Raw genomic sequence first — 27,450 nt, 5'->3', positions numbered from 1 at the left:
GAAATAAAATTAAATTAATAAAATAAAATAAATTAAATAACAGCCAAGCTAAAAAACATTGGAGATTAACATGGAAATACTTGGGGTGAGAGACATAGAACCATGGCATGTGGAACCTGAAATACATCACCATTTGAGCTTCCTCTTGCACTTCCCAGTTTTATACAACTTATATATATAATCTAATTATAATAGGAAAGGAAGTATAATTCTGAAATATGTAGGTCACATAGGTGTCAAACCATACATCTTGGGAGTAGTGGACAAAACAAGTGAAGGAAAATCCCTCTCAGGGAAAAGACATTATGGACTCATAGTATAAACTCTTACACCTGCTCTTTTTTTTTTTAGCTCCCACATTCATGTAACTACCACCTGGACAAACTACTCAGCAGTCTTTCATCCTGATTCCTATTTTGAATAATAATACTTATACTCATAAATAATCATTAACTCAGATGAACAGAGTTTCCTGGTTGATTGAGTTTTATTTACAATAATTCTGTGTTTTCCTGCAATTAAATTTATCTTGCAACTTAGGTATATCAAACTACAGTATAAGTCTTCATTAACCAAAATTCTCAGAATATGGAAAAGAGGCTAGGTTGTGCTTATTTGATAAGTATTACCGTAATACTTTTTCTACTTCAACATTTGTCCCTGAGAAAAGTAAATTTTAGAATCAAACAGCTGTGTGCGGTTCCCAGCTACACACTTACAAGCTGTTGACCTTGGACAAGGTATGAACCTCTCTGTGCCTTTGTTTCCTCATCTGAAAAATGGAGATAATAATTATACCTATTTCATAAGATTGTGAGCACTAAATGAGTTAACTTACATAAAGTATGCAGTGCCTGAAACCTAATAAATGTTGTATGAGTGTTAGCTATTAATATTACCTTGTGGTGCCATTGAAGCAATAATAATTATATGGTATTTTAAATGAAAAGGCATAGGAATTTTGGGCTGCATTCCAGGCCAGACACAGGGAGCTGACATAATTTGTCCTAAAAAATTTAGTCTTTTGTCTTTTTAGCTTCTTGACACATGCCTTCATCTTGAAAGTACAGCAGAGATCAGTTGAGTTCATTTTTCATCCTTTGATTATTAAACTTGAGGTATAAATATGTTTTGAGGAAATTGCTTAAGTACTTCCTTCCCATAGATTGTAAAATCTCTATTGATCAGGTGTGAAAACATTACATGAAAAAAGGCTTTGAAACAGTATGTGTCATATAATCTCATTTCTGTAGATAAAGTAAATGAGTATATATGTTGCTCTCTGCATAGAAAATGAGGCTAGCCATGTATACAACATGTAAATGGTAATTATAATTGATTATTTTTTCACTGTGGCTTTTTCTTTTTTGTGTTCTCTAGATTTTCAACAATGAAAATCTTTTTTATGATCAAATAAGGTTTTTTAAAAGGTGTTTTTAATGTCCACATTTTTAGAAATATGCTAATAATACCTTCATTTCAAGCTTTATATCAATATTAGATATAAATTGAAACAATTTTGTATTCTTCCTTATCAAGTAAGCACTTTTAGCTTAATTACATAAGATCTGTGATTTACTTATATAATTTTCCAGTAGACATTTAATGAGTGATCCATGAATTCCAGACTGATGTGATTTGTATTCATGGAATTTAAGTGTCATTTTAATGAAAAGGTGATTAAATGTATTTAACCTTCTAAACTAATCTTACCTTAAAATTTAAATTCAGCTTTTCTTATGAGAATCCATTCTCTGAATGTGAACCGTGAGAAACTGGCCATTCTTAGCCTGTCAGCACATAGTAAGCTTCTGGTTTTGTGTAGAAGCATATATTGTTTTGGTTCCATTCTGTTAAGAATAAGTTTTTCCCTGTTTTTCACTCACTACGTATAACTATTAAGTGCCTACTTTTTGGCTTAGCTGTGTGATAGTTGATGTGGGTTGTTTTAAAGCGGGGGAGTGACTGTTAAAATTTCTTCCTTTACTTTTAAAAAGCATACCATTTGCATTTTTTTAAGGCATACACAAACAATGAGAGAACAACTGGCAAGAAAACATTGATATTACCTGTAGAGTTTCATGAGATGTGGTATAAGGAAATAGACAAAATCATGAAGGGATTAATAAGAGAGCTTATTAGGGAAGGTATTTTCTTTTAAAGTGTTTGGCATTCTTGTTTTTAATAGCTCCCCTATTGTTCAGGGACACATTCCTAGTTTATGTTACTTGTGAAGGAAGTACTAATGTTAGTGTTTTTTCTACTTTCACAATCTTTAAAATCTAGAACTTCCTGGTAATTTTCACCCCTCTTCCACTTGTAAAACCTTGGTTCTCCACCAGTATTCTATTCTGCCTTCGTCTTTCACTTTTCACCCCACATACCTTGTCCAGACACTCCTGACTGCTCCCTACTCCTCAAACATATTATTCCTTTTTTACTTTTTCCAGGTCTTTGCTTTTTACTGGAATGTTCTTTTCCTTTTTCTTTACGTCCAAGCTCATATGTCACCACCTCCATGAATATCAGTCAGGATTAATTTCTCCCTCTCTATTTATACTCTGATCTTCATGTGGTATTATAGCTAAGAATGCTTTATTTCAAAGACAAGGACCCAGCACTCTGGGAGGCCGAGACTGGTGGATCATTTGAGCTCAGGAGTTTGAGACCAGCCTGAGCAAGAGCGAGACCCCCTCTCTACTAACAAAATAGAAAGAAATTAGCTGGACAACTAAAAATATGTAGAAAAAAATTAGCCGGGCATGGTGGTGCATGCCTGTAGTCCCAGCTACTTGGAGGCTGAGGCAGTAGGATTGCTTGAGCCCAGGAGTTGGAGGTTGCTGTGAGCTAGGCTGACGCCCGGGCAACAGAGTGAGACTCTGTCTCAAAAAAAAAAAAAAAAAAGACAAAGACAAGAACCATGTCATACTCATCTGTATATAGCCCAGCTGGCATATCCTGGTCTCACAGTATCCTTTTTACTACCCTCTGTAACAAATGACCAGATGCTAGATCGCATGCTAGATTTCATGTTGTCATATTTTCAAAATGTGCATGGTGTTTGTATATGTGTATGGCAATTAGTAGGCATGGACATTAATGGAGGTTGGATGCATTAAGAAATCTAAAATACCATTGGGAATTTAATGATACAAATTCCACGATGTAGTGTCCAAGTGATCCTACCTTAAACCACTATGACATGGTTTCTATAGCTATTCACTGAAAGCCTTCTGTCTCAGACCTTTTATCATAAGAAAGAATTTTAGGCAGGAGACCTCCAAGATGAGTCTCCCAAAATAGGTAAATTTAGGTAAATAAAAATTTCAGAACTACCTTTACACATGAATTGGCTTTGATTTTTATAAAGCTTTCAAGGCAACCTATAACCTTGCATATATTTGAATAAACTGTAAAAGATATGTAAAACATTTGAGTTTCTTAAGGGGATGTGACTGTTTAAGTCAGAAGTATTTTAAGTCAGATTATATTACAGTGAATTCTGCCAGATATCCATAGTTTGTTTGTTTGTTTGTTTGTTTTCATTTTAGTAGACTGTAATTCTACCAAGACTGTTTTAAGAAATTATTATCCCAGTCTATGGTAGAACCCAAATTCTGATGCTACAATAGATGCATGGGGGGTGGGGGAGTGTCTGTGTGTCTGTGTGTGTGTTGAAGAGGTGACACTTCCAACACAAGAAAATGTCTCATGTTCAAATCCTATTTCTATTCCTGTCCTTTATCTTCATAGGGGTGGGAATTTGTCAGTGTATATTTTGATGGTGTTGGGATTTTGAGTGTGAATTTGAAATACTTGTCATTTGATGAACTGAAAATAGGGTTGAATGTTAATTGTTAGACTAAAAAGCAAAAAAGAAATGTCTTCTGCTCTCTTCCTTTACATGCCTAAAAGTTCAAGTAATACAGGAAATTCACAAGGGAGAAAGTTTTAGCAAACAGTGTATTATCAGTCATTGTATTACAGATAAGGACTAGATTATACGTTTTTTGTACAAATTTAGATTGGTGGGAAGTCATTTGAAACATGGCCATAAAGCACTGTTGCCATAGAAATAACATCATTTTACAAAAACCTTCACTGGTAAAGAATTTACTGTGACTGCATTTTTACTTTGTTGTTGTTAATATGTTGCTTGGTTATCAGATATACTTTGTATTTATATTTTTGGAGAAAGTTGGTGCTAGATTTTATTCAATTATTTAGTCCTTGAGCAGAATCATTACAGTAAGGATACCAGACAACCACAGTGATACTGTTGTCTATAATCAATACTTGAAATTGCAGTTTGTGTTGCTTTAGGGATTAATGAAGATGTAAATGAAAAGTGGCTATTTATAAGATAGCAAAATATATTTATGGTTATCAGGGAAATAATTTCATTGCCCTTTATCTGTTGATGTTTGTATAAGCAGTGCTGTAGTTCAGTTTATCTTTATAAAAACTTTTTCAATGCCCTAAAGCTAGATGATTATTTTTACCTGGTTTTTTAAAAAGAGAATTTGTGATAGCTTCTAGTAATTTACATGAATGTTGAGCTCATTAGTGTACCTGAAGGAATTCTCTTAGAATGAGAACACAAAGTACAATTCATATTCACTACTCAGAGCTTATCATGGTAGATTCTTATTTAAATAAATAAGTTCACTTGATAAAGGTAAATTTATATGCTTAATTTACTACTTAAATTATCAATAGTGCCTTTAGCTTAGGGACAGTTGTCTCTTGGGAAATAATCTAAAAAATTATTGAGTAACTCAATTTGATTTTTATCTTTGACACATTCCTAATATAAAGAGTCATATCTTAGTGTGATTTTTCAAACATGCAACCTTTCTGTAAAAGTGGTTCTCTTCCCCCATCTCTTTTTTTTGATCCTTAGCAGGGCAAGTTTCCTGGCAGCCTTTGCAGTTGCACAGGACCCATGCCTGTGCTAATGTGTTTCTGCTACCAACTTGAAATGCTTAATAATTTTTTAACAAGGGGCCTTACATATTTTTCTTTTGCACTGGGCCCCACATATATGTAGCCAGTCATGCTCCCCAGAAACTAGTTGTCATAACAGATTGTAAAACACACTGAATAGTAATTTCCTGTGTTAACTAAGTGTGCGACCGTATAACTTTCCTCAACTGTAGAAGAAATATTTGTACATAGATTTTGTTTGAATGTATTTTAGAGGGGGGAAGTATAGCTGACTTGGGTTACCTACCTACATAGTAAACTTTTTGAATGTCATCTAAGTGTTTTGGGGGTATTTTCCCTTTAATAAAAATTCTGTCATTTGAGAACATAAAAGTACTTGCTTAAAATTTTTAAAAAAATTTATTAGATGAAATAAATTAAATTCAAAGCAGGATTTAACTCATTGTGCTATTACAGGTTTTCAAGTTATGCCTAACCAGCAGCAAAACTACCAAGGAATAGTTGGAGTTCAGCAACCCCAGAGTCAGAACCTAGTCAGTGGCCAACCTAACAGCATTGGAAATCAGATTCAAGGAGTAGTCATCCCCTATCCCACAGTGCCAACGTATCAGGTATGTTGTCTCTTTTATCTACTTTGGGTAGAGATAATTTTGAATAAATTAAGTGTGTAACTACCATACATCTTTTATGTTCTCCTTTTAATACAGGGAAAATACTTCTGTAATATGCAATTTTATAGTCTTAACAGTTATATTAGTCATAACAGCTTTGTTTTATCCTCATTTTATTGCTTTATTCATTCACTTCATTAATATTTAGAATATCTGAACCACATTGATATTGGCAAGTAAGTTTTGTCTGGCATTGTCTGTAGTTCCAACAATATATGTATATAAGCAAGTGTCTTACTCTATTCTTCAGTTCCTTAGAAAGTCTTCATTGGCAGGGAGGAGAAGAACAGAAAGAAAAACAGACGTGGGGGGATAGGCATTTGAAATAGTGAATTATTATAGTATAGATCATAAATCATTATTTATAGAATAGGGAAGTATGTGCAGTTTCCCATGCTGGGGGTGATTTTTTCCCCCCATCTCAATCCCAGAAAGGCGTGATATGTCATGTATTTAAAATGTCATAGGTTTTAATTTATACTTCTAAAGCAGAAATATGTATTATTTCCTAAATAAGCAGATATCTTTAGTATAATAGGACACATTTTCAGAATTTGTTTTACCTTATTTCATCTTTATGGAATAACTTACAAGTGGATTCATTTCATTAGCCTCATGGTTTTTCGTAGCTGAGTCTAATTTTAAGAACTCCAAAGACCATTTTCATTCATCTTAACAAGGAAAAAATAATCTAGTTGGGAATATAAAATGCATATGTATTTTATCTGGACACATGTAAACAAATTAGTGGTAGTATACAGACCAGTAACTGAGAGGATCATGAAATAAAATAGGTTAGGTACTTGATACTGAAAGCTTCTGGGAAGTGAGAAACCTTTAACTAGCTCTTAAAAGAAAATTATGGGCATAAATTCGTTAAGAAGACATTCTGGATGTAACCAAAGGTGCAAGCATATTCCATATAGTTCCAGAATATTCAAATTAAAATGTGGAATTGTGAAGTGTTATTGATCATTAAGAGTATGCCTCATTTTTGAAGCCTCTTAATAATAGAAAGCAACTACAAAAAAAGAAAAGATACGTCATGAAGCTAGGCTTTGCATCTTTCCTTTCTCTCATATCCCCCATATTTTTTACTCCTTATCCTCCATGCTTACACCTAGGTACTCGAGCCCACCCTTCCTGTTTCCCCCATAGCTAAACGTTAGAATCATCACTTCCTTCTCAACGATCCTGGTCATGCAGTCTAATCCAATATGTTGACCATCTGTTAGATGCCCAGGCACTGTGCTAGGTGCTAAAGATTCAGTTAAGTAAAATCTGCCTTTGATCTTTAAGGGCTCACAGTCTAGTCAGAGAAATGTCATTTTTAAATAAATTATAGCCTCATTAGTATAGTCTTTTTAAATGGAGCTTGATATTGAAAGTATTCCAGAGATAAGATAGTTACAATTTCTATAGCATACATTTTTACAAATTAAAATTTTTTTCTCACGGTATTTCATGTAATACTCACATTGAGTGAATAATTGTAGAAAGTGTTGCTCTGACCAGCAATGAATGACTCACCTGCTTTATAGTATGCTCTGTACCATGTTTGGTAGACAAGCTGGGTAGTGATAAACTGTCATCTAGAAAATAAGCCAGGAAAGTCATCTGTCCTTAGTAGTGAATTCTGTGGCTGTGTATTCTCAAGAAACAGCCACTCTCTCGTTTTTGGTGCTTCATATTTTTTTCTTTACCTGGTTATAAATTTATTCCAATAGTTTAAGTCATCTAGATTGAGCTATATCATTTGTCCCAGATCTGCTTTGCATATATATTAACTTAGATACAAATAGAAATAATAATCTCAGAAAGTTACACTGCCTTAGTAGACAAAAAGTCTGAAATATGTTGTATTGTACAGACTTAGATAAATCAGATCAGTAATTTTCGGCCAGGCACGGTGGCTCACGCCTGTAATCCTAGCACTCTGGGAGGCGAGGCAGGAGGATCGCGCAAGGTCAGGAGTTCGAGACCAGCCTGAGCAAGAGCAAGACCCCGTCTCTACTAAAAATAGAAAGAAATTATCTGGACAGCTAAAAATATATATAGAAAAAATTAGCCAGGCATGGTGGTGCATGCCTGTAGTCCCAGCTACTCGGGAGGCTGAGGCAGAAGGATTGCTTGAGCCCAGGAGTTTGAGGTTGCTGTGAGCTGGGCTGACGCCATGGCACTTTAGCGTGGACAACAGAGTGAGACTCTGTCTCTAAATAAATAAATAAATAAATAATAAAATTTTAAAAAATAATTTTCTATTTGAGATAAATGAGCCAAAGGGAAAGTAATTAAGAGACCACTGTATATTTTGAGAAGGCTAGTGCATTTCAGAAACATATAGGCAAGACTTTTAAATCACAGAGCTCTAGGCATACAGAATAGTGAAATGGTTAAAGAACTGAGGCTCTGGAGCCAAAGGGCATGGTTTTGAATCCTTACTTTCCCACTTACTAGCTATGCAATCTTAGGCAAGTTACATAACCTCAGTTTACCCATCTGTGAATCAGAGATGATAAAAGTACCTTCTTAGGTTGTTAGGAAACCTTAATGATATAATATACCGAAAGCACTTAGAACAGAATCAGATACATGGTAGTAAGTATTCAGTAATGTTACCCCTCATTATCATTACTGTTGCTAACATCATGTTCATCAGCACAAGTTTTTATATTGGCTTTATTTTTTTAAATCATTATAATCCAACTCTAATATCGTGGTACATGTGCAAATTAAGAGCCCTTTATGCCTATGTGGTTTCTATTTTAGAAACCGTAGAAACTAGAGAATTGAAGGTCCATTATGTCCATGTAGTTTCATGTAGATAATAAAGAAAACAGAATTGAAAGACTCATTCACTGAATGCCTACTATACTAGATTCTTCAGATGTGCTGTCTCATAAGGGAGATAATACCTCCTCTGTAATGGAGGTGTTGTTTTCATTTTTTTCAGATAAGGAATTGAAGGGCCTCAGAATAGTTACATCATTTGCCCAGTGTCACGTAGTAAGGTGACAGAGCTGCCATCACACCTAGATACCTTAAGCTCCCAAGCTCTCACTGTCACTGATCCATTATACCTCACTGATACCCTGCCTGAGTCTTACGTAGCTCTCCCTGAGGTAAACTGTGTTACTTTTTCCATGACAGATGGTCATCCCTATGCGGAAAATTTCTTTTTTCAAAATAACTTACTTAGGTACATATGTCATATCCTTTCATAATCTAATGCATCTAGCCTACAGTGTGTATAGTTGGTAAATCCTAGCCAAAGATAATAGCTGGCTCAAGGGACTATAGAAATAAAGTGATAATGCTGTGGCTAACTTACCAGGAAAGCCTTTTGGCAGGATTAGCTTATCCTGAACTGCTGGTGCTTTAAAAGTTAATGGAGGCTGGACACATAAACTTTTGCAAGGCTTCGAAAAACGTTTTTACTTTAAATTGTCTTTCAAATTTTAGGTTTCACTGCCTCAAGGTTCTCAAGGAATTGCCCATCAGACTTATCAACAGCCTGTTATGTTCCCGAATCAGTCTAATCAAGGATCTATGCCCACAACAGGAATGCCCGTTTACTATAGTGTCATTCCACCTGGCCAACAAAATAATTTAAGGTCAGTATGCTAAGAAACGTAATCCTCCAACTTTTCATTGTTTACCAGGATTGTGATCTGTTGCTAGTTTTAAAGTTGACTAAGGGACATTACCTGAGATCATTCTCTAATGTAGTGTAGAAAAACAGTCTATTTTTTAAATATTTATTTTAGCAAAATCAGTATAAGCAAAGCATTTGCTATGTAAACTAAAGGAGAGTCAAATCTCTCTTGTGCCTACAATTTAGGCCAATCTCCTTTTACTCACCCAAATGGAGTAATAGTTGGCCATCGGCCTTGGAGATTAGAGTGTTTATTTATTGATAGTTAAGATTTTTGTAGGAGTCTGGAGAGATTGTGTTCCCTGTACATAACCTTAGCAGCAAAATATCTTGCTGGAATTTTTCAGGCTCTGAGGAGCTTGTTTTTCATCAGTAGGGGGGGAAGGCATATAAGGGAAGTAAATGACAAGTCGTTTAGCTCTACATTAAAGCAAGTCATGAAGTATTCCATCAGCTACCTAAAGTTGGAAGAGCAGAAGCTTCTCTGACAAGCCTAATGTGTTGAAAATATTATACTTCCCTTCAATTGGATCCCATTAGTCCATTGTTCAGAATGTGTTACAAAGCCATTCATTTATTCTCATGACATTCCCTGAAGTTGCCTGTCAACCAGTTGTGGTTACGGATGGCATTTGGGGGTGAAGAAAGGATTGACACACCTTGCTGTATTGGAATCTGCTTTAAAGATGGGAGCTTGGTTCTGATTTTGTTGTCAGACCCCTCTATCCCCCCAGAGAAACTCTCACATTTCCCCTCTCTTTCCCTGTGTGGCTGCCAATTTTTTGGCAAAGGGGAATGTGTTTGAAGAGACCCAGGCTTTTTAAATGGCAGGTTGTTCGGGAATCTCACAGGCAACTTTGTAAATTTATATAATTTTGAGGCCCAGTTCTTTCGAGGTAGAGCTACTATATGATGAAAATAGAAATGTGTACTAAGTTAAATTTCCCATTTGTTGTGTGAGTTTAAATTCTATAAATAAGGAGAAATACTCTCAATCTGAGGCTCTTTTCCTTATGTATGTAAGTTTTGGATCTAGAATGTCAAATCAGTTTCTGAATTGCCAATTAGAGGCATAATTCTATGTGCTAAGGTAAGTGAAATGAAAGGTGAGAAAATTGCCAAATTATCTGCTTTTTAAGCCAAAGTTTAACCTTTTATTTTTCAAAGAAAATTACCAAAGTAATCATTCCTATGTAGAGCAGTGGCTGAGAGAAATAGGTACTAAGTTAACCTCTGTAGGCCTACATACTGGGAAGAGGGGCTTTCATGGAGGAAGGAGATCAAGCCTGTAAGAACCTGTAAATGGCTTATGGTTTAAAACTTTCTCCTGTCAGTTATATTTGTCAATCCCTTGAAACAAAAAAGATTTTGTATGCTTGATTTCTGAGGGAGCTGGCCCTAGGAGTGTGGATACAGGTGAGAGAGCACAACTCTGTAACCTGCCTCTACAATCAGCCTTATTTTAATCATGATGGTAGAATCCAAAAGCTGTCAAGTGGATGCTGATGTGACTATACTTTGAGAAACTATAGATTTAGTCCCTCAGCCTGTTTCTGCAAAGAAGATAAAAATTTGGAGAGCTAGCCTTGGCCTGAGAAATAGCCTGGAGCATAGCAATTAAAAGATAGATGAGGTTCCCCAAAAACCTCCAAAATGAATCTTGATAAAAAGTCTTTGGAATTCCTCACAGCTTAAGGCCAGAACCCAAATGAGGCAGATAAACTTAAAATAAGGTAGTTGTAAATTGGCAGTAGAATTGGCCACCATGTAGCAAACTGGCATTGATCTCTATTCCAACTATAGATTACTGATGTGTGAGGAATGAAATGGGTTGTACCTAAAGTAGGGAATGTGTGTTCTGTCAGACTTGTATCCTGGTACCTTTTGGACTAGTTACTTGGTAGGAAGTCAAATCATGTACAGAATTAAGGATCCCTTTGGGTGAAAAAAATTTGTAATTAATTAATAGTACTTTTCAAAATTTAACAGCAGTCTTTACAGAAAAATCTTATTTCTGCTTCTGGTCAATATTTAATAGACAAATCACCACAATATGATATATTTCAGCACTTGGAACCATCACTTGAAAAATTGACTATTGGTGTTTTTAATTAATCAGATAATTGAATTACCATCTAAGGTCTAATATATAGAGTCCATTCCTTCATAAATTTAGATTTAGTAGCTTATATAAATTATATTTCATCTTTCACATTTTAGTATAGTTACATGAAAAGCAAAAGGTTGTTCTGAATACTCGAGGCACCTAGAACCAGGGTCTGGCACAGAGTAGGAGCTTGGTACATCCATACTGACTGAAATCCATACTGACTGAACATATTTCTTTTTTTTTTTTGAGACAGAGTCTCACTCTGTTTCCCGGGCTAGAGTGAGTGCCATGGCGTCAGCCTAGCTCACAACAACCTCAAACTCCTGGGCTTAAGCGATCCTACTGCCTCAGCCTCCTGAGTAGCTAGGACTACAGGCATGCGCCACCATGCCCCGCTAATTTTTTCTATATGTATTTTTAGTTGGCCAGATAATTTCTTTCTGTTTTTAGTAGAGACAGGGTCTCGCTCTTGCTCAGGCTGGTCTGGAACTCCTGACCTCGAGCGATCCACCCGCCTCAGCCTCCCAGAGTGCTAGGATTACAGGCGTGAGCCACCGCGCCCGGCCTTAACATATTTCTTAAATAGCAAAGGCCTGCTTGCACATGTGTATATTACATATATTTCATTAATTATTGGCCTTCATTTTGTTTCCATAACCTCTATATACTTTTTAAATTTTTCCTCGGTGTTTTTTAAAATTACAAAATAAATACTGCTGTTTATGCAAGTGAAGCAATTCAGAGATGAGTAAAAGGAAAGCTAATCATCGTGCCCCACTCTGCCCCCATCCCCTGGTCACCAGCATTCACATGCTAGCATGTGTTCTATCACATTGGCCTCCTGCCTGTACAAACAATGCACATATAAATATACATACATATACACATACATAGGAATTGAGTGGTAGGTTTAGTGAAATACATATTATCTTACATTTTTCCCTCCACCTATTGTGCATATCAGGTTAGTAAATATTAGTCTAAAATATTATGTTTTTATTTCTAATTTCTTGATAAGCATAATTTTATCTAAATGGAATCATGTCATACAGGCAGTATCTTGTTGTTCTAACCTCCCTTTCTGTCTGCACCCCTGCCACCTGGACCATTTTCCAGGTACACACATGCTGGGTAACCCATGTTTCTGTCTTACTTTGTATCTTGCCTCACTTTTCTTCTTGTACTTAATCGTATACTAACACAGATATGATGTGGAAACATGAGCGAGATTGATTAGCACACACACATATGCACAGGAAATTGAGTTTATAAAGTTTTGAATATAAAATGTCTATAACTTGGTTTTGCTTTTTTAACATGACCACTTTTATATATCTGGGATGTGGTGAGAGAATTTAATCCATTTACACTGAATGTTACAACTGAAGTACTGGATTTTTTTTCTGCCAGCCTGCCTACATTTGTTTCTTTACTTTACCACACTGTACTTTTAAGTGCATGACTGTTTACTCAATCTTCTGTTGTTTTCTCAAATAAATATCTGAGTAATTTCTCCCAATATATGCTATACTCCTTGAGGCTCTCCATCATGGAATCTCACTGATCTGATATCAGGACATGAGGTGGTCGAAAGCTAATTTTTCAGATAACTGAATCTTACACATTAGGCTTTAGTTATTGGGTAACATTATGTGGTTAGAACCAACATGGGCTTTGGATTCAAACAAACCTGCCCTTCGGCCGAGGTGACCTTAGGCAAATTACTTAGTTTCTTTGTACCTTGGTTTTCTTATTTGTAAGATAGGAATAATACCTCACAGGACTAGTGTAAGGAATTATGTGTCCAGAACTTTGTGTATTAAAATCACAAATTTGCAAGCCATATATCTGATATTCAAAATATATAAGGAACTCCTACAATTCAATAGCAGAAAAACAAGGAACCAGACCAAAACATGGGCAAAGGACTTGAATAGAAATTTCTCCAAAGAAGACATACAAATGGCCAACAGGTATATGAAAAAATGCTGGACATCACTAATAATCAGAGGAATGCAAATGAAAACCACAATGAGACATCAGTTCACACCTGCTAGAATGGCTGTTATAAAAAAAAAAAAAAGATAATAAGTATTGGCAAGGATGTGGAGAAAGGGAACGCTTGTACACTATGGGTGGCAATGTAAAATGGTGCAGCTGCTAAGGAAAACAGTATAGGGATTGCTAAAAAAATTAGAATTACCATTTGTTCAGCAATCATAAATACTTTTGGGTATGTATCCAGGATAATTGAAATCATGATCTCTAGATATTTGTACTCCTGTGTTCATTGCAGCATTATTCACAATAGCCAAGAAGTAGAAACAACCTAAATGTCCATTGATGGATGAAGGGATAAAAAAAATGTGGTGTACATATATTACAGTGGGACATTATTAGCCTTTAAAAAGAAGGAAATCCTGCAATATGTAACAACATGATGAACTTAAGGACATGATGCTAAGTGAAATACGCCGATCACGGATGCACAAATACTCCCTTATTCCCTTTGTGTGAGGCATCTAAAATAGTCAGACTCTATCACTTCTTGGCCTTTTGGCTAAGATCAAGTGTAAAATAGTCAAACTCATTAAAGCAGAGAGTAGAGTGGCAGTTGCCAGGAGCTCTGGGAAGAAGAGGAAATGGGGAGTACTATTCAGTGCATGTAAACTTTCATTTATGTGAGAAGAGTAAGTTCTAGAGATCTAAGAGGGTACATCTCATGTTAATTTTTCTTACTACAATAAAAAAATTGTGTCTTGAAGGAATTTGTGACATCTGTTTTAATAGTTCATATCCCTTTAGTAGTTACCTTGTTCTGCGCTCTGTTCTGAATCATTGTGGTGACTGGACACTTTCCTCCAAAAAACAAATATGAAAGCTGGAAGAAACCATAAAATATCATTAGTTTATTCTTAAAGCAACAAATACTATTTTGGTTGGTATTACCCCCAGTTAGACTAAAAATAGTAAGATGTGAATTTCTTTAGTGTAATTTTTTTCTTTTCTGATTTACCTATGTCTTCTATGTAATCTGAATCAACATCACTGTTCTTTTCTGGTGTGCCAAACCAATACTTCTTCAAAGATACTACCTTTTTTGGATTTAAAAAAAGTATCTTGGCCGGGCGCGGTGGCTCACGCCTGTAATCCTAGCACTCCGGGAGGCTGAGGCGGGTGGATTGTTTGAGCTCAGGAGTTCGAGACCAGCCTGAGCTAGAGTGAGACCCCATCTCTACTAAAAATAGAAAAATTAGCTGGACAACTAAAAAATATATATAAAAAAAAAATTAGCCGGGCATGGTGGCGCATGCCTGTAGTCCCATCCCAGCTACTTGGGAGGCTGAGGCAGAAGGATCACTTGAGCCCAGGAGTTTGAAGTTGCTGTGAGCTAGGCTGACGCCATGGCACTCACTCTAGCCTGGGCAACAGAGTGAGACTCTGTCTCAAAAAAAAAAAAAAAAAAAAAATATATATATATATATATATATATATATCTTTTTGTTTACCTTACTGAATTTGAAGTCTACATTTTTACAAGAACACTCAGCTGAGAAATGAAAAATACGTCACGTTAATTCTTCATAGTTATATAAAGAAAATTATGTATAGCAGATCATCATTGTGGATTTTGTATTTGCAGATTTGCCTATTTGTTAAAATTTATTTGTAACTATAACATTTACACCTGCAGCACTTTCTTGTTCATTTGTGCACATGATCAGAGTGGCAAAAAATTTGAGACAGGCATGTTCCCACCTGAGGTCAAACAGGACCCTCTGCTTCCCTATTTTAGTTCTCATATTGTAACCAAGTATCCTTTTCACATTCTTATTTAACTTTGTTCACATTTTTGTGCTGTTTGTGTAAAATGGCCCCCTAGCATAATGCTGAATTTCTGTCTTGTGTTCCCAAGCACAAGAAGGCTCTGGTGTGCGTGTTCCAGGTCTTATATTGCCATTGGCCATCAGTTTGGTTGTTAATGGACTCAACAATAGGGTGCATCCAGAAAAGGGAAGAGAAAATTCACAGATGTTACGTGAGGGCACTCTGGAAAGTGCCAAAGTAACATCCAGAATGTATGATGAAGTTATGGAGAAAAGATGGAGAAGTGGCTAAATTTATGGATTCATGAGATGACTACTGAGTTTTCAAAAAGCATAGTGGACAGCATTGTTAAGAGACAGAAGCCAAAGAAATTTAGTCATATTACCAAAGATCAGGAAAATGTTAAAGACTTCTCAGAGTGTTTTATTATCAAGAAATAGTGCATATAATTAGTTATAGGAAATATATATTAATGAGATATCTTTAAACAGAAACATACATGAAAAGGTTATATATTGATCAGTTGGCAAAATATTGATTTGAGGATTGCAGGAACCTAACTCTGTATTTCCCCAGGGGCAATGGCTCAGTATTTGCTGCTTCAACGTATGTGCAACTTTATAGAGTGTAACTGCTGCAAATACCAAGAATTGATTGAATTTTGTGTCTGACACTGTGTTAGGTACTATAAAGGTATGCAGAATGCATTAACAATATTAGAGTTCATATTGTTACTGGGTTTTAGTCATTTCCATTGCTAAAACCTGCTAAATCTTACTAAAGCATGGTGTTCGAGTGAAAGGGATAACATATGTAAGTGTATAGCCTTTATCTTTCAGAACACTAAAATGTTTGCCTTTCTCTCTAATGCCAGACTGAATCCAGCATGAAAATACATATTTAAATATATTTATGTATGGAAGAAAGATGGGACACAGTCTTGTCCTTAGGTAGCTACAGTTTTTATGGAAAGCTAAATTTGTGAATATGAAACAGAAAATAATGCAAGATGAATATAAGGAAGGGCTAATTTGAAAGTAATAAGGAACAAAATAGGCCGGGCGCGGTGGCTCACGCCTGTAATCCTAGCTCTGGGAGGCCGAGGCGGGTGGATTGCTCAAGGTCAGGAGTTCGAGACCAGCCTGAGCAAGAGTGAGACCCCGTCTCTACTAAAGATAGAAAGAAATTATCTGGCCAACTAAAAATATGTATACAGAAAAATTAGCTGGGCATGGTGGCTTATGCCTGTAGTCCCAGCTACTCGGGAGGCTGAGGCAGTAGGATCGCTTAAGCCCAGGAGTCTGAGGTTGCTGTGAGCCAGGCTGATGCCACGGCACTCACTCTAGCCCGGGCAACAGAGCGAGACTCTGTCTCAAAAAAAAAAAAGTATTAAAAAAAAAAAAATAATAAGGAACAAAATATATGTCTAGACACTAGGCAGTTTTGTAACCTGATGATATGTAACCTTAGCATTAGAATCTGAGCCCTACTGACCTGGTCAACATTTTCTTTACCTTCAGATTTATTTATTCCTTCTAAAATGGTGCTTTTACTACAGAAAGCTTTAGAAATGCAAATGAAACTTTTCTTCTAAATTTTTTTCTGCCCAAAATTTTTACATTTCCAGAACCTTATTTGTCTTCACAGTGTCCTTTTAAAAAGGATAAGAATATGTGTTTATTTTTGGTTTATATATAGATGCTATGAAACCCAGAAAAAGTTAAGGATAGAATTGTACCTGATGGCCTGAACCCTTAATTTCTTGATTTCTAGCACCCTGCCTTATTGGTATAGCATCTAAAAGTAATTCTTAATCTTGGGAACATGTTATAATGGCCTGTGGAGCTTTTAAAACATAGCAGTCATGGGCCAGAAGTGGTGGCTCATGCCTGTAATCCCAGCATTTTGGGAGTCTAGGGCAGAAGGATTGCTTGAGGTCAGGAGTTCAAGACCAGCCTGGGCAACTTAACAAGACTCCTATCTCTACAAAAAATACATTAGACAGGCATGGTGGCATGCACCTGTAGTCCCAGCTACTTGGAGGCTGAGGCAGGAGGATCACTTGAGTCTAGGAGTTCAAAGTTACAGTAAGCTATGATCATGCCACTGTGCTTCAGCCTAGGTGACTAAGTGAGACCCTGTCTCTTAAAAAAAAAAAGTCATATCCCCAACCATATATATTCTGATTTAATTAGTCTGGGCCTGATCTCTTGAGCCTGAACATCATTATTTTTTTTTTTTTTTTTTTTTTTGAGACTGAGTCTCCCTCTGTTGCCCCAGCTAGAGTGCTGTGGCATCAGCCTAGCTCACAGCAACCGCAAACTCTTGGGCTCAAGAGATCCTTCTGCCACAGCCTCCTGAGTAGCTGGGATTACAGGTGCATGCCACCATGCCTGTCTAATGTATTTTTTGTAGAGATAGGAGTCTAGCCACCATGCCCAGCTAATTTTTTCTATATATTTTTAGTTTTCCAGCTAATTTCTTTCTATTGTCAGTAGAGACAGGGTCTCGCTCTTGCTCAGGCTGCTTTCGAACTCCTGAGCTCAAACAGTCCTCCTGCCCCGGCCTCTCAGAGTGCTAGGATTACAGGTGTTGAATATCATTATTTTTTTAACAACCTCCAGGTGATCCTAATGGGCACCAAGCACTTAATGGGACCTCCACTTACCAGCCCTCTAGTTTTGTTTTCATCTATGACTTCAGCTGTCCATAACTAGCTGGTCCAGTAATACTTTACACATTTGGAGAAAAGTCGTCATGTCTGTCACTGTTAATTAAATTTTCATCCAAAACCCAATGTTCCGATACAAAACAGTGTAGAGTACTATATATCAACAAGTTAATAAATCTCTATTTGTTAGATTAAAAGATTTTCTTAAACTCTAAGCTACAGAGTCCTGATCTAAATAGTCTTATGTTTTAGATACTAAATGGATTGTAATAGCCTTCACTCCATTATAAGAAATAAGAACACTAAGTGAGCCTTTGTTTTGAAAAAATGTCTTACTTAGCTTGGGTTGCTTAGCAACCTCGTTTTCTTGCAGAGGCTTCTGTGTAGAAAAGTAGAATTTGAATTATTTTTACTTTCAGCACACCTTTCAGTTATCACTGAGGCAACTTTGTGTTTGGATTAGATTGTGTTGTTAATGTATCACTATGAAGATTGAGCACAGCCTGATAGAAGTCACGTGTCCTGTCACTTTCAGCGAGCAATGTACTGGTCAGGGATACTAGTTTTACAACAACTCATCATGAGATTTTTCTGTCTTTATGATGGAGAGAAAATTGTTTGATACCTGCAAAGTCTTCAAAAGTGGCAAATGAGTTGGGTATCTTCTCATTTTTAGTGGTTTTTCTCCTATTTTACCTTTCATTTTCCCCATTTTTATCTTGAAACTCAAAAGGATAATATACCTTTATTTTTGATCTGTAATCTTAAAGGACTAACATTCATAGAGAGGAACTTCAAAGACTGTAACCTTTATTTTTTAGAACTCTTTTTTAAAAAAATATTTCACAGAATCTTTATGAAATTATGAAATGGAAAATCTACTTTTAAGTCTTTTCTCTTTTTCCTCTCCACAGTCTGTTTTTCCTCATTTTTGTATCCTAGTATTCCTCTAGTGTCCTCTTTGTCCTACTTATGGTACCTCTCCCGGATTCATTTTGTTTCTCGTAAGCTTCTAGTTTTGCATTTTTAGTTTTTTACTTGCCTTAGCCATCCTTTGAAATAATTGTTAGTAATAAAGTCTGACAGTCTGAGCCATATCTTTTAGTGACATCTCTCTTCTGTTACTATTATCAAGGTAGTGAATAACACCAGCTTAGAGAAGTAAAATGTAGTGAGGAATAATTTCAGTTAGGAGAGATGAATAAGTTCTAGAAATCTGCTGTTCAACAATGTGCCTACAGATAACAATACTGTATTGTACACATAAAAATCTGCTGAAGTAGATCTCATGTTAATTGCTCTTTCCACAATAAAATTTATTTTAAAAATTAGCAGACCAATATACTCTATAGCATGCCTGTACTGATAACCCATGTGTGATTTTGTAACATTAATGGAGTAGAAGAAGAAATATGTAATTGTTGAATAACTAAAATGCAAAAGAAAAAAGTTACACTGCTAAAATACTGTCTTTTCAGAACATTCATTTCTTCTGTAGTGGATATAAAATTTTACCATTTGGGGTTTTTTTTATTTTTAATTTTTTTAATTTTTAATCATTATGGGTTCATAATATTATAGTTGTATATCTTTATAGGGTACATATGATGTTTTGATACAGGCATACAATGTGAATTAATCAAATCAGAATAATTGGAGTGTCCATCACCTCAGGCATTTGACATTTCTTTTTTTTTTTTTTTTTAGTAGAGACGGGATCTCGCTCTTGCTCAGGCTGGTCTTGAACTCCTGAGCTCAAACAATCCACCCGCCTCGGCCTCCCAGAGTGCTAGGATTACAGGCGTGAGCCACCGCGCCCGGCCTGACATTTCTTTATGTTAGAGACATTCCAGTACCACTCTTGGTTATTTTAAAGAATACCCTAACTTTTTATTCATTATAGTCACTTTGTTGTGCTATCAAATATTGCTCATTCTATCTAACTATATTTTTGTGTCATTAACCATCACCACTTTATACCCCTCTCCCTGCTACCATTCCCAGCCCCTGATAACATTCTACTCTGTCTCCATGAGATCAATTGTTTTTAATATTTAGCTCCCACATATGAGTGAGAACCATGTGAGTTATCTTTCTGTGCTTGGCTTATTTCATTTAACATAGTGTTCTCCCTTTCCATCCATGTTGTTTCAAATGACAGAGTTTCATTCTTTTAGTGGCTATATAATATTCCATTGTGTATATGTACCACATTTTCTTTATCCATTCATCCATTGATGGACACTTAGGTTGATTCCTTATCTTGGCTATTGTGAATATTGCTGCTATGAACATGTGAGTGAAGATACCTTTTCAAGGGAAGGGGGAGCAGAGGGGAAGAAAGAAGATAAAAAGAAGATATGTTTTTGATATACTAAATTCTCCTCCATTGGATATATGCCCAGTAGTGGGATTGCTGGGTCATATGGTAGTTCTATTTTCAGTTTTTTGGGGAACTTCCATACTCCATAGTGGTTGTACTAATTTACATTCACACCAACAGTGTACGAGGGTTCCCCTTTCTCCACATCCTTGTCAGTATTCATTATTGCCTGTCTTTTTGATAAAAGCCATTTTAACTATGGTGAGATGATATCTCATGGTAATTTCCATTTGCATTTCTCTTATGACTAATGATGTTGAGCATTTTTTCATATATCTGTTGGCTACTTATATGTTTTCTTTTGAGAAATGTCTATTCAGATCCTTTGCCCATTTTTAATTGGATTATTTGGGTTTTCCCTGTCTAGTTGTTGGAGTTCCTTATACATTCTTGTTATTAATCCCTTGTCAGATGAGTAGTTGCACATATTTTCTCCCATTCTGTGGGTTGTCTCCTCACTTTGTTGATTGTTTCCTTTGCTTTGCAGAAGGTTTTTGGCTTGATGTGATCCCATTTGTCCAATTTTGCTTTGGTTGACTTTGCTTTGGGGGTATTACTCAAGAAGTCCTTCCCCAGAACCAATGTCCTGAAGCATTTCCCCAGTATTTTCTCTCAGTAGTTTCATAGTTTCAGGTCTTAGATTTAAGTCTTTAATCCATTTTGATTTGATTTTTGTATATGGCAAGTGATAAGGGTGTAGTTTCATTCTTCTGCATATGGATATCCAGTTTTCCCAGCACTGTTTATTGAAGAGACTGTCCTTTCCCCACTGTATATTATTGGCAACTTTGTTGAAGATAAGGTTACTATAGATGTGTGCATTTATTTCTGGATTCTCTATTCTGTTCTATTGATCGATGTGTCTTTTTTTGCCAATACCAAGCTGTTTTGGGTACCCTAGCTCTGTAGTATAATTTGAAGCCAGATAACATGATTCCTCCAGTTTTGTTCTTTGTGCTCAGGATGGCTTTGGCTATTCTGGATCTTTTATGGTTCTGTATAAATTTTAGGATTATTTTTTCTATTTCTGTGAAAACTGTCATTGGTATTTTGATGGGGATTGCCTTGAATCTGTAAATTGCTTTGGGTAGTATGGACATTTTAACAATATTGATTCTTCCAATCCATGAGCATGGACTACCTTTTTATTTTTTTGTGTCCTCAACTTCTTTCATCAGTGTTTCATAGTTTTCATTATAGAGATCTTTCACTTCTTTGGTTAAGTTTATTCCTAGGTATTTTATTTATAGCTATTGTAAAAGGGATTACTTCCTTGGTTTCTTTTTCAGATTGTTTACTATTGGCATATAGAAATGCAACTGATTTTTGTATGTTGATTTTGTATCCTGCAACTTTACTGAATTTGTTTATCAGTTCTAATATTATAGGTTACCATGTTCATAGGCATGTATTTATTAGCAAAATTTACTAATAAATTATTTCATTGACAAAATACAATGTTGAAGGAGAAGGGAGGAGGATGCCGTAGCTATTTCATTTTAGTGAACTCACCAGAAATGAGTGATAATAGTTATACTTTGGATTAAACTTATATTATTTAAGTAGGTACCTGTAAGGAAGAGGAGAGAGAGGTGACATTTCACACAAATAGCTTCTCATTTTATGCATAAAGAAACTGATCATACACAGTATTTGTGGCACTTCCTCAGTCTCTCTTAATGAGTTTGTGTTGTTGAAATATACCTAAAATATTTCTCTTACATCTGTATTTTGTCTATTAAAACGGTCTTCTCTCCATTAACTTTATTTGAGTCTTTCTGATTATGTATGTGATACATAATCATTGTGGAAAATTTTTAAATGTTAAAAATTTTAAGTGTAAAAAACGAATCAACTACAATCTCAACACCCAGAAATAATCACTGATAAATTTTGATGTCTTGAATCATTTTTCAGTGCACACATATATATGAATTATATTAGAAATCAAAGTTTTTAAACATTACAGTTTCTACTTTTTAAAAATTGTATTATTAATTTATAAGCTCTACTTTAAAACTTAAACCATATAAAAATACATGGAGCAAAATATTAAAATTGTGCCATATTAATCTATTGCCCTTTCTGGAAGGCAGTCACTGTTCACCAGTATAATTACTATTTGGAGTATGGTGTGTATCTTTCTAACACTTTTACTACTTTTAAATAGATGTGTGGTTTAGGGAGAGGGGTTTGGTAGAGTTTGTTTTGTATTTGTGTTTGTTTGTTTGTTTGTTTTTCCTGAGGAGAGATTAGTGATTTTCTGTCGGGGAATCTTTTTATGTATGTTTCATTTTGCAACTTTTTTTTCATTAAAACTTACACTTGAACATTTTTACATAGAATATTTGAATTTTGCCTTTTAGAGTGGAATAGAAAGAAGTGAGCTTGAGTAAGAGCAATTAGTCCACTGTCAGTCTTTGAAATGGATTTGAAGTGGGAAGAGACACAGGCAGAAGATGTCATAATATATGCATCAAGTAGTGACATCCTCAGTGTGGTGGTAGTGGTAGAAAGGGGATTAATCTAGGAGATACTTTGAAAGAAGAAACAAATATTTAGTGATATTGTAAATGAAAATTAAAGAAAGATTTGAGATTTCCAGTGTTGGGATTGGAAATGAATATAATTATAATTTGGATGCCATTTACTTAAAATACCTACTAGGTCTAAGGGCAGCAGACTTTTTCTTAATAGTTCAAATAGGAAATATTTTAAGTTTTGCAGGCCAAGATACAAAATTGTGGGTACTATTTTGGTATTTACATGACATGGAGAAAATTAACTCCCACAGATTTTTACCACTAATATTCAAAATATAACTGAACATGATTTTTAAAAAATACAGTTCTTCTAATAAGCAGAATGGGTTTATTTGGGGTTGTGGATGACATTTTACTTAATTGAGGTACAAAGAGCATTCTTTGTCATCAAATTAATTGCAAATGTTCATCTGTAAAAACCATTCTTAGCTTGCAGGCAATACAGAAGCAGGCAGTGAGCTGGATTTAGCCCATAGGTCATAGTTTGCCTTCTCCTATAGCAGGTAATTGATAGCCCGCAAAAAAAGACCAAGAGGAAATGGTCAGAAATGAAGGCCAATAACATAGGAAAAAGGGATATGGAAGCCAATCTATAAGGAGATTTCAAAGATTAACAGTCAGTTGTTGTTGGCTAGGAAGAGGAATGAAGACCATAAAGGGGAAAAGACATTGGATGTGACCAGAAGAGGTCGTTTGTAACCTCTGAGATAGTATGTGATAGACCAGCAGTCCCCAACCTTTTTGGCACCAGGGACTGGTTTCATGAACAATTTTTCCACGGACAGGGACAGGGGCAGGGGCAGGGGCTCAGACAATGATGCGAGCAATAGGGAGCAGTTGTATATATAGAGGAAGCTGCCACTCACCTCCTGCTGTGTGTCCCAGTTCATCAGTTTCATGGAAGACAATTTTTCCACGGGGGATAGGGGAGGTGTGCAGAGCTTAGGTGGTGATGAGTCGCCCAGTTCCTAACAGGACACAGACCGGAGTTCAGGACCACAGTGGTAGAGGCCTCTTAAGAAGAAAGTAAGTTTAGATAATGAAGTCTTGTAAATAAAAGGTTATTTATTCAAAAAGAAGAATGGTAGGACTATTTTGAAAAATAGAAGGGGCCCAGAGTGGTGGCTCACACCTATAAACCTAGCACTCTGGCAGGCTGAAGTGGAGGATCTCTTGAGCTTAGGAGTTCGACACCAGCCTGAGAAAGAGCAAGACTCCATCTCTACTAAAAATAGAAAAAATTAGCTGGGCTGGTGGTACACACCTGTAGTCCCAGCTATTCGGGAGGCTGAGGTGAGAGGATCGCATGAGCCCAGGAGTTTGAGGTTGCTAAGAGCTAGGCTGATGCCATGGCACTCTATCCCAGGTGACAGAGCCAGACTCTGTCTCAAAAAAAAAGAGAGAAATTAAGATTAAATATTTTTAAAATATTGGAGGAAAAAGAGTAATTCTCTAAATCTTCCCTACCTACTTTTCAATTATTCTTCAGTATAGTTGTTTTTTTGTTTGTGTGTTTTGTTTTTTAAGGCTAGTCAAGTGAAGCAGTAGGACTGGAAAAGGAACAAAGGAATCTGTAACTGGTTGTGATCAATTAGTTGTAAACACCACTGCACTTGGACCAACTCAGTATAGGTTTTTATAGCTTTTATTCCTCAAGTAAATTTTAAGCTTTTCCAAATCGTTTTTTAAAATCCACAGTGACTTTTTTACTGTCCAGGATTTTGAATAGCTATTCCTAAACTTACCATTTTAGATATATCTTCAGTCTGTTAAGTAACCTAGATAATAAGCAGTCCCCTGAGATAGGCCAACCCAGTTTATGAAGCAGAAGTGTGTATTGGAAGTGTCCCCCTGGCATATCTTCTGTATTTTATTTTGTGAATAATTTCTCAGGCTTGAGAGTGTACTGACTTCTGTATCTAACTTGGTATAAGGGACAATGTGAGGTATCCTGAAGAAAGGATCGTAAAAACCTGCATCCTCCTGACTTCTGTTTCTAGCCAAAATGCAGTGGTAGAGACTGGATTTATCCTCCTACCTTCCTTAACTAAAAAGCCAGAAAAGTATATGAAACAACAGTTTTCAGATATTAGACATTAGGCTGTGAAGGACAGTAAGCCCTGAGAGAGGGGAAACAAAGGAAATGAGTCTTAATGATTGCCCCAGCTTACTCTGCCACAAGAGAGTTTCCCAACCACAGCTCAGTCAGAGGAAACCCAGTCTCTGAATTAGGAGATGGAGTTGGGACTTAAGGAACCCAAGATGGCTAGAGTTTACAGGGTAGAGTATGGAAGTGAAGAGAGCTGCAGAGAGAGCTCTGGAAATCTATAGACGAACCCTTTTTGAATCTCAGTTGAGTACTGGTGTGTATGTGTGTGTGTGTGTGTTTTGAATCTCAGTTGAGTACTGGGGGTGTGTGTGTGTGTGTGTGTGTGTGTGTGTGTGTGTGTGTGTGTGTGTGTGTGTGTGTGTGTGTATGTGTGTGTGTATGTGTGTGTGTATGTAGAAACTACCTAGGCCCTGAAAAGGACCATTCAAAAGGAGGGACCAGGCATAAACAGTCTCTGGAGCTTACCCAAGGGCAAAAATAATTTATAGTCCTACCAGCCAAAGTGTCAGAACCTCAATACCTGAGGCATCAAGTAGATGACTTAAAAGGATATTGTCTCAAGAGTGTAGAAATTAACTCTAGATTAAAGTCTAGTCTTGTCCTACCTAAAAAAGCATGAAAGCAAGACCCAAAAGGATTACATTGTTTCCAGGCAACTTTAACTGTGGCCCAGAACAAAGCTCAAAAACGTTACAGAATGCAAGACTATCCAACGCCCAACAAGGTTGAATTCATAATTTCTGGCATCCAATAAAAAATTACCAGTAATGCAAAGAAGTAGGAAACTAAAGCTGATAATGAAGTGAAAATCAATGAGTTGAAACTGTGAAACAATGCCAATATAAAAATCAGAGGGGGGGAAAATGAACAAAGCATCATTGCTCTTCAGGGGGCCTCATAAATGTGTAATTGGCATCCTCAAAAGAAAAAAAAGGAACAAAAGATATTTGAATAAGTGGTGGTTGAAATTTTTCAAAATATGATGAAAATTATAAACCTACAGATCGAAAAAGCTCAACAAACTCCAAGCAAAAGAAGTGTGAAGGAAACATCTTAAAAAGTTGTAAAGACATTCCCTTCTTCACTTGACCAGCCTAAAAATTTTAAATTTAAAAATTGTAAAGAGGCTGGGCGTGGTCTCACACCCGTAATCACTCAGGGAAGCCGAGATGGGAGGATCCCCCTGAGCTTAGGAGTCTGAGGTTGCAGTGAGCTATGATGATGCCACTGCACTTTACCCAGAGTGACAGAGTGAAACTCTGTCTCAAAAAAAAAAAACAATTGTAAAGAGAAAATCTTAAAAAGCAGCCAGAGTTAAAAATGACACGTTACAAATACAGTAACAAAGAGAAGAATGTCAGCAGGCTTCTTGGTAGAAACAATCCAGGACAGAAGATAGTGAATAAAGACCAACATCTTTAAATAAAGTACTGAAAGAAAAAAACTAGCATTCTATACCAGTAAAAATATTTTTCAGGAAAAAGGTAAAATAAATACAATTTCAAATACACAGAAGCTGGAAGAATTAATTACCAGTCATCTTACACTATGAGAAATGTTTAAGGGAGTTTTTCTGACAAGGAAAATGATACCAAATGGAAATTGGCTGTATACAAGAGAATAAAAATGAAATGGCAAACAATATACAGGCTTAAAAATCAAATATCTAGCAGTGGACTTTCCTGGAGAATATATGAGAAATTCTCAAACTTTAATAATAAAAAAAAAACCTTGGGAAACAGTTTGTTTTAAAAGTTAAACATACACACCATATAACACAACTATTCCACTTCTAGGTATTTAAGAGCAATGAAAACTGAACCAATCCAAATGTTCAGCGACAGGTGAATGGATAAACAAATTGTGATATATTCATCAGTCAAATATTAGCAATGAAAAGAATGATCTATTGATAAAATAACATGGATAAATCTTGTAATTATCCTGAGTGGAAAAAAGCCCACCAAAAAAAGTATATATACCATATTTCCATGTAGAAAATGCAGCATAGGCCGTGCGCGGTGGCTCACGCCTGTAATCGTAGCCCTCTGGGAGGCCAAGGCGGGTGGATCGCTCGAGGTCAGGAGTTTGAGACCAGCCTGAGCGAGACCCCGTCTCTACTAAAAATAGAAATAAAAATTATCTGGACAACTAAAAATATATATAGAAAAAAAATTAGCCGGGCATGGTGGTGCATGCCTGTAGTCCCAGCTACTTGGGAGGCTGAGGCAGTAGGATCGCTTAAGCCCAGGAGTTTGAGGTTTCTGTGAGCTAGGCTTACGCCACGGCACTCACTCTAGCCCGGGCAACAAAGCTAGACTCTATCTCAAAAAAAAAAAAAAAAGGAAAATGCAACATAATCTCTAGTGCCAGTAAACAGATCAGTGGTTACCTGGTGCTTATGGGAAAGAAGGGAGGGTGGGATTACAAAGGGGCACAAGGCAACTTTGGGGGTTGGTGATGGTTTCATGATGTGCACATATACCAAAACTCGTCAAATTGTATGCTTTTTTTTTTTTTTTTTTTAAAGAG

At 36.2% G+C, this 27,450-nt stretch overlaps 1 protein-coding gene across 11 annotated transcripts in view; it reads left to right on the top strand.

The window, feature by feature from the left end:
• Positions 1 to 27,450, top strand: part of R3HDM1 (R3H domain containing 1) — a 181,901-nt gene that overhangs the window by 122,900 nt on the left and 31,551 nt on the right. For all 11 annotated transcript variants that reach the window (XM_045560125.1, XM_045560123.1, XM_045560134.1 and 8 more), the window contains 2 exons: positions 5,404 to 5,558; positions 9,081 to 9,232. In XM_045560125.1, the coding sequence (XP_045416081.1) occupies positions 5,404 to 5,558; positions 9,081 to 9,232 (307 nt within the window). The remainder of the gene's footprint in view (positions 1 to 5,403; positions 5,559 to 9,080; positions 9,233 to 27,450) is intronic.

Source organism: Lemur catta, chromosome 8, assembly GCF_020740605.2.
Source record: "Lemur catta isolate mLemCat1 chromosome 8, mLemCat1.pri, whole genome shotgun sequence".
NCBI lineage: Eukaryota > Metazoa > Chordata > Mammalia > Primates > Lemuridae > Lemur > Lemur catta.
This window is presented reverse-complemented; position numbering and strand designations above follow the sequence as displayed.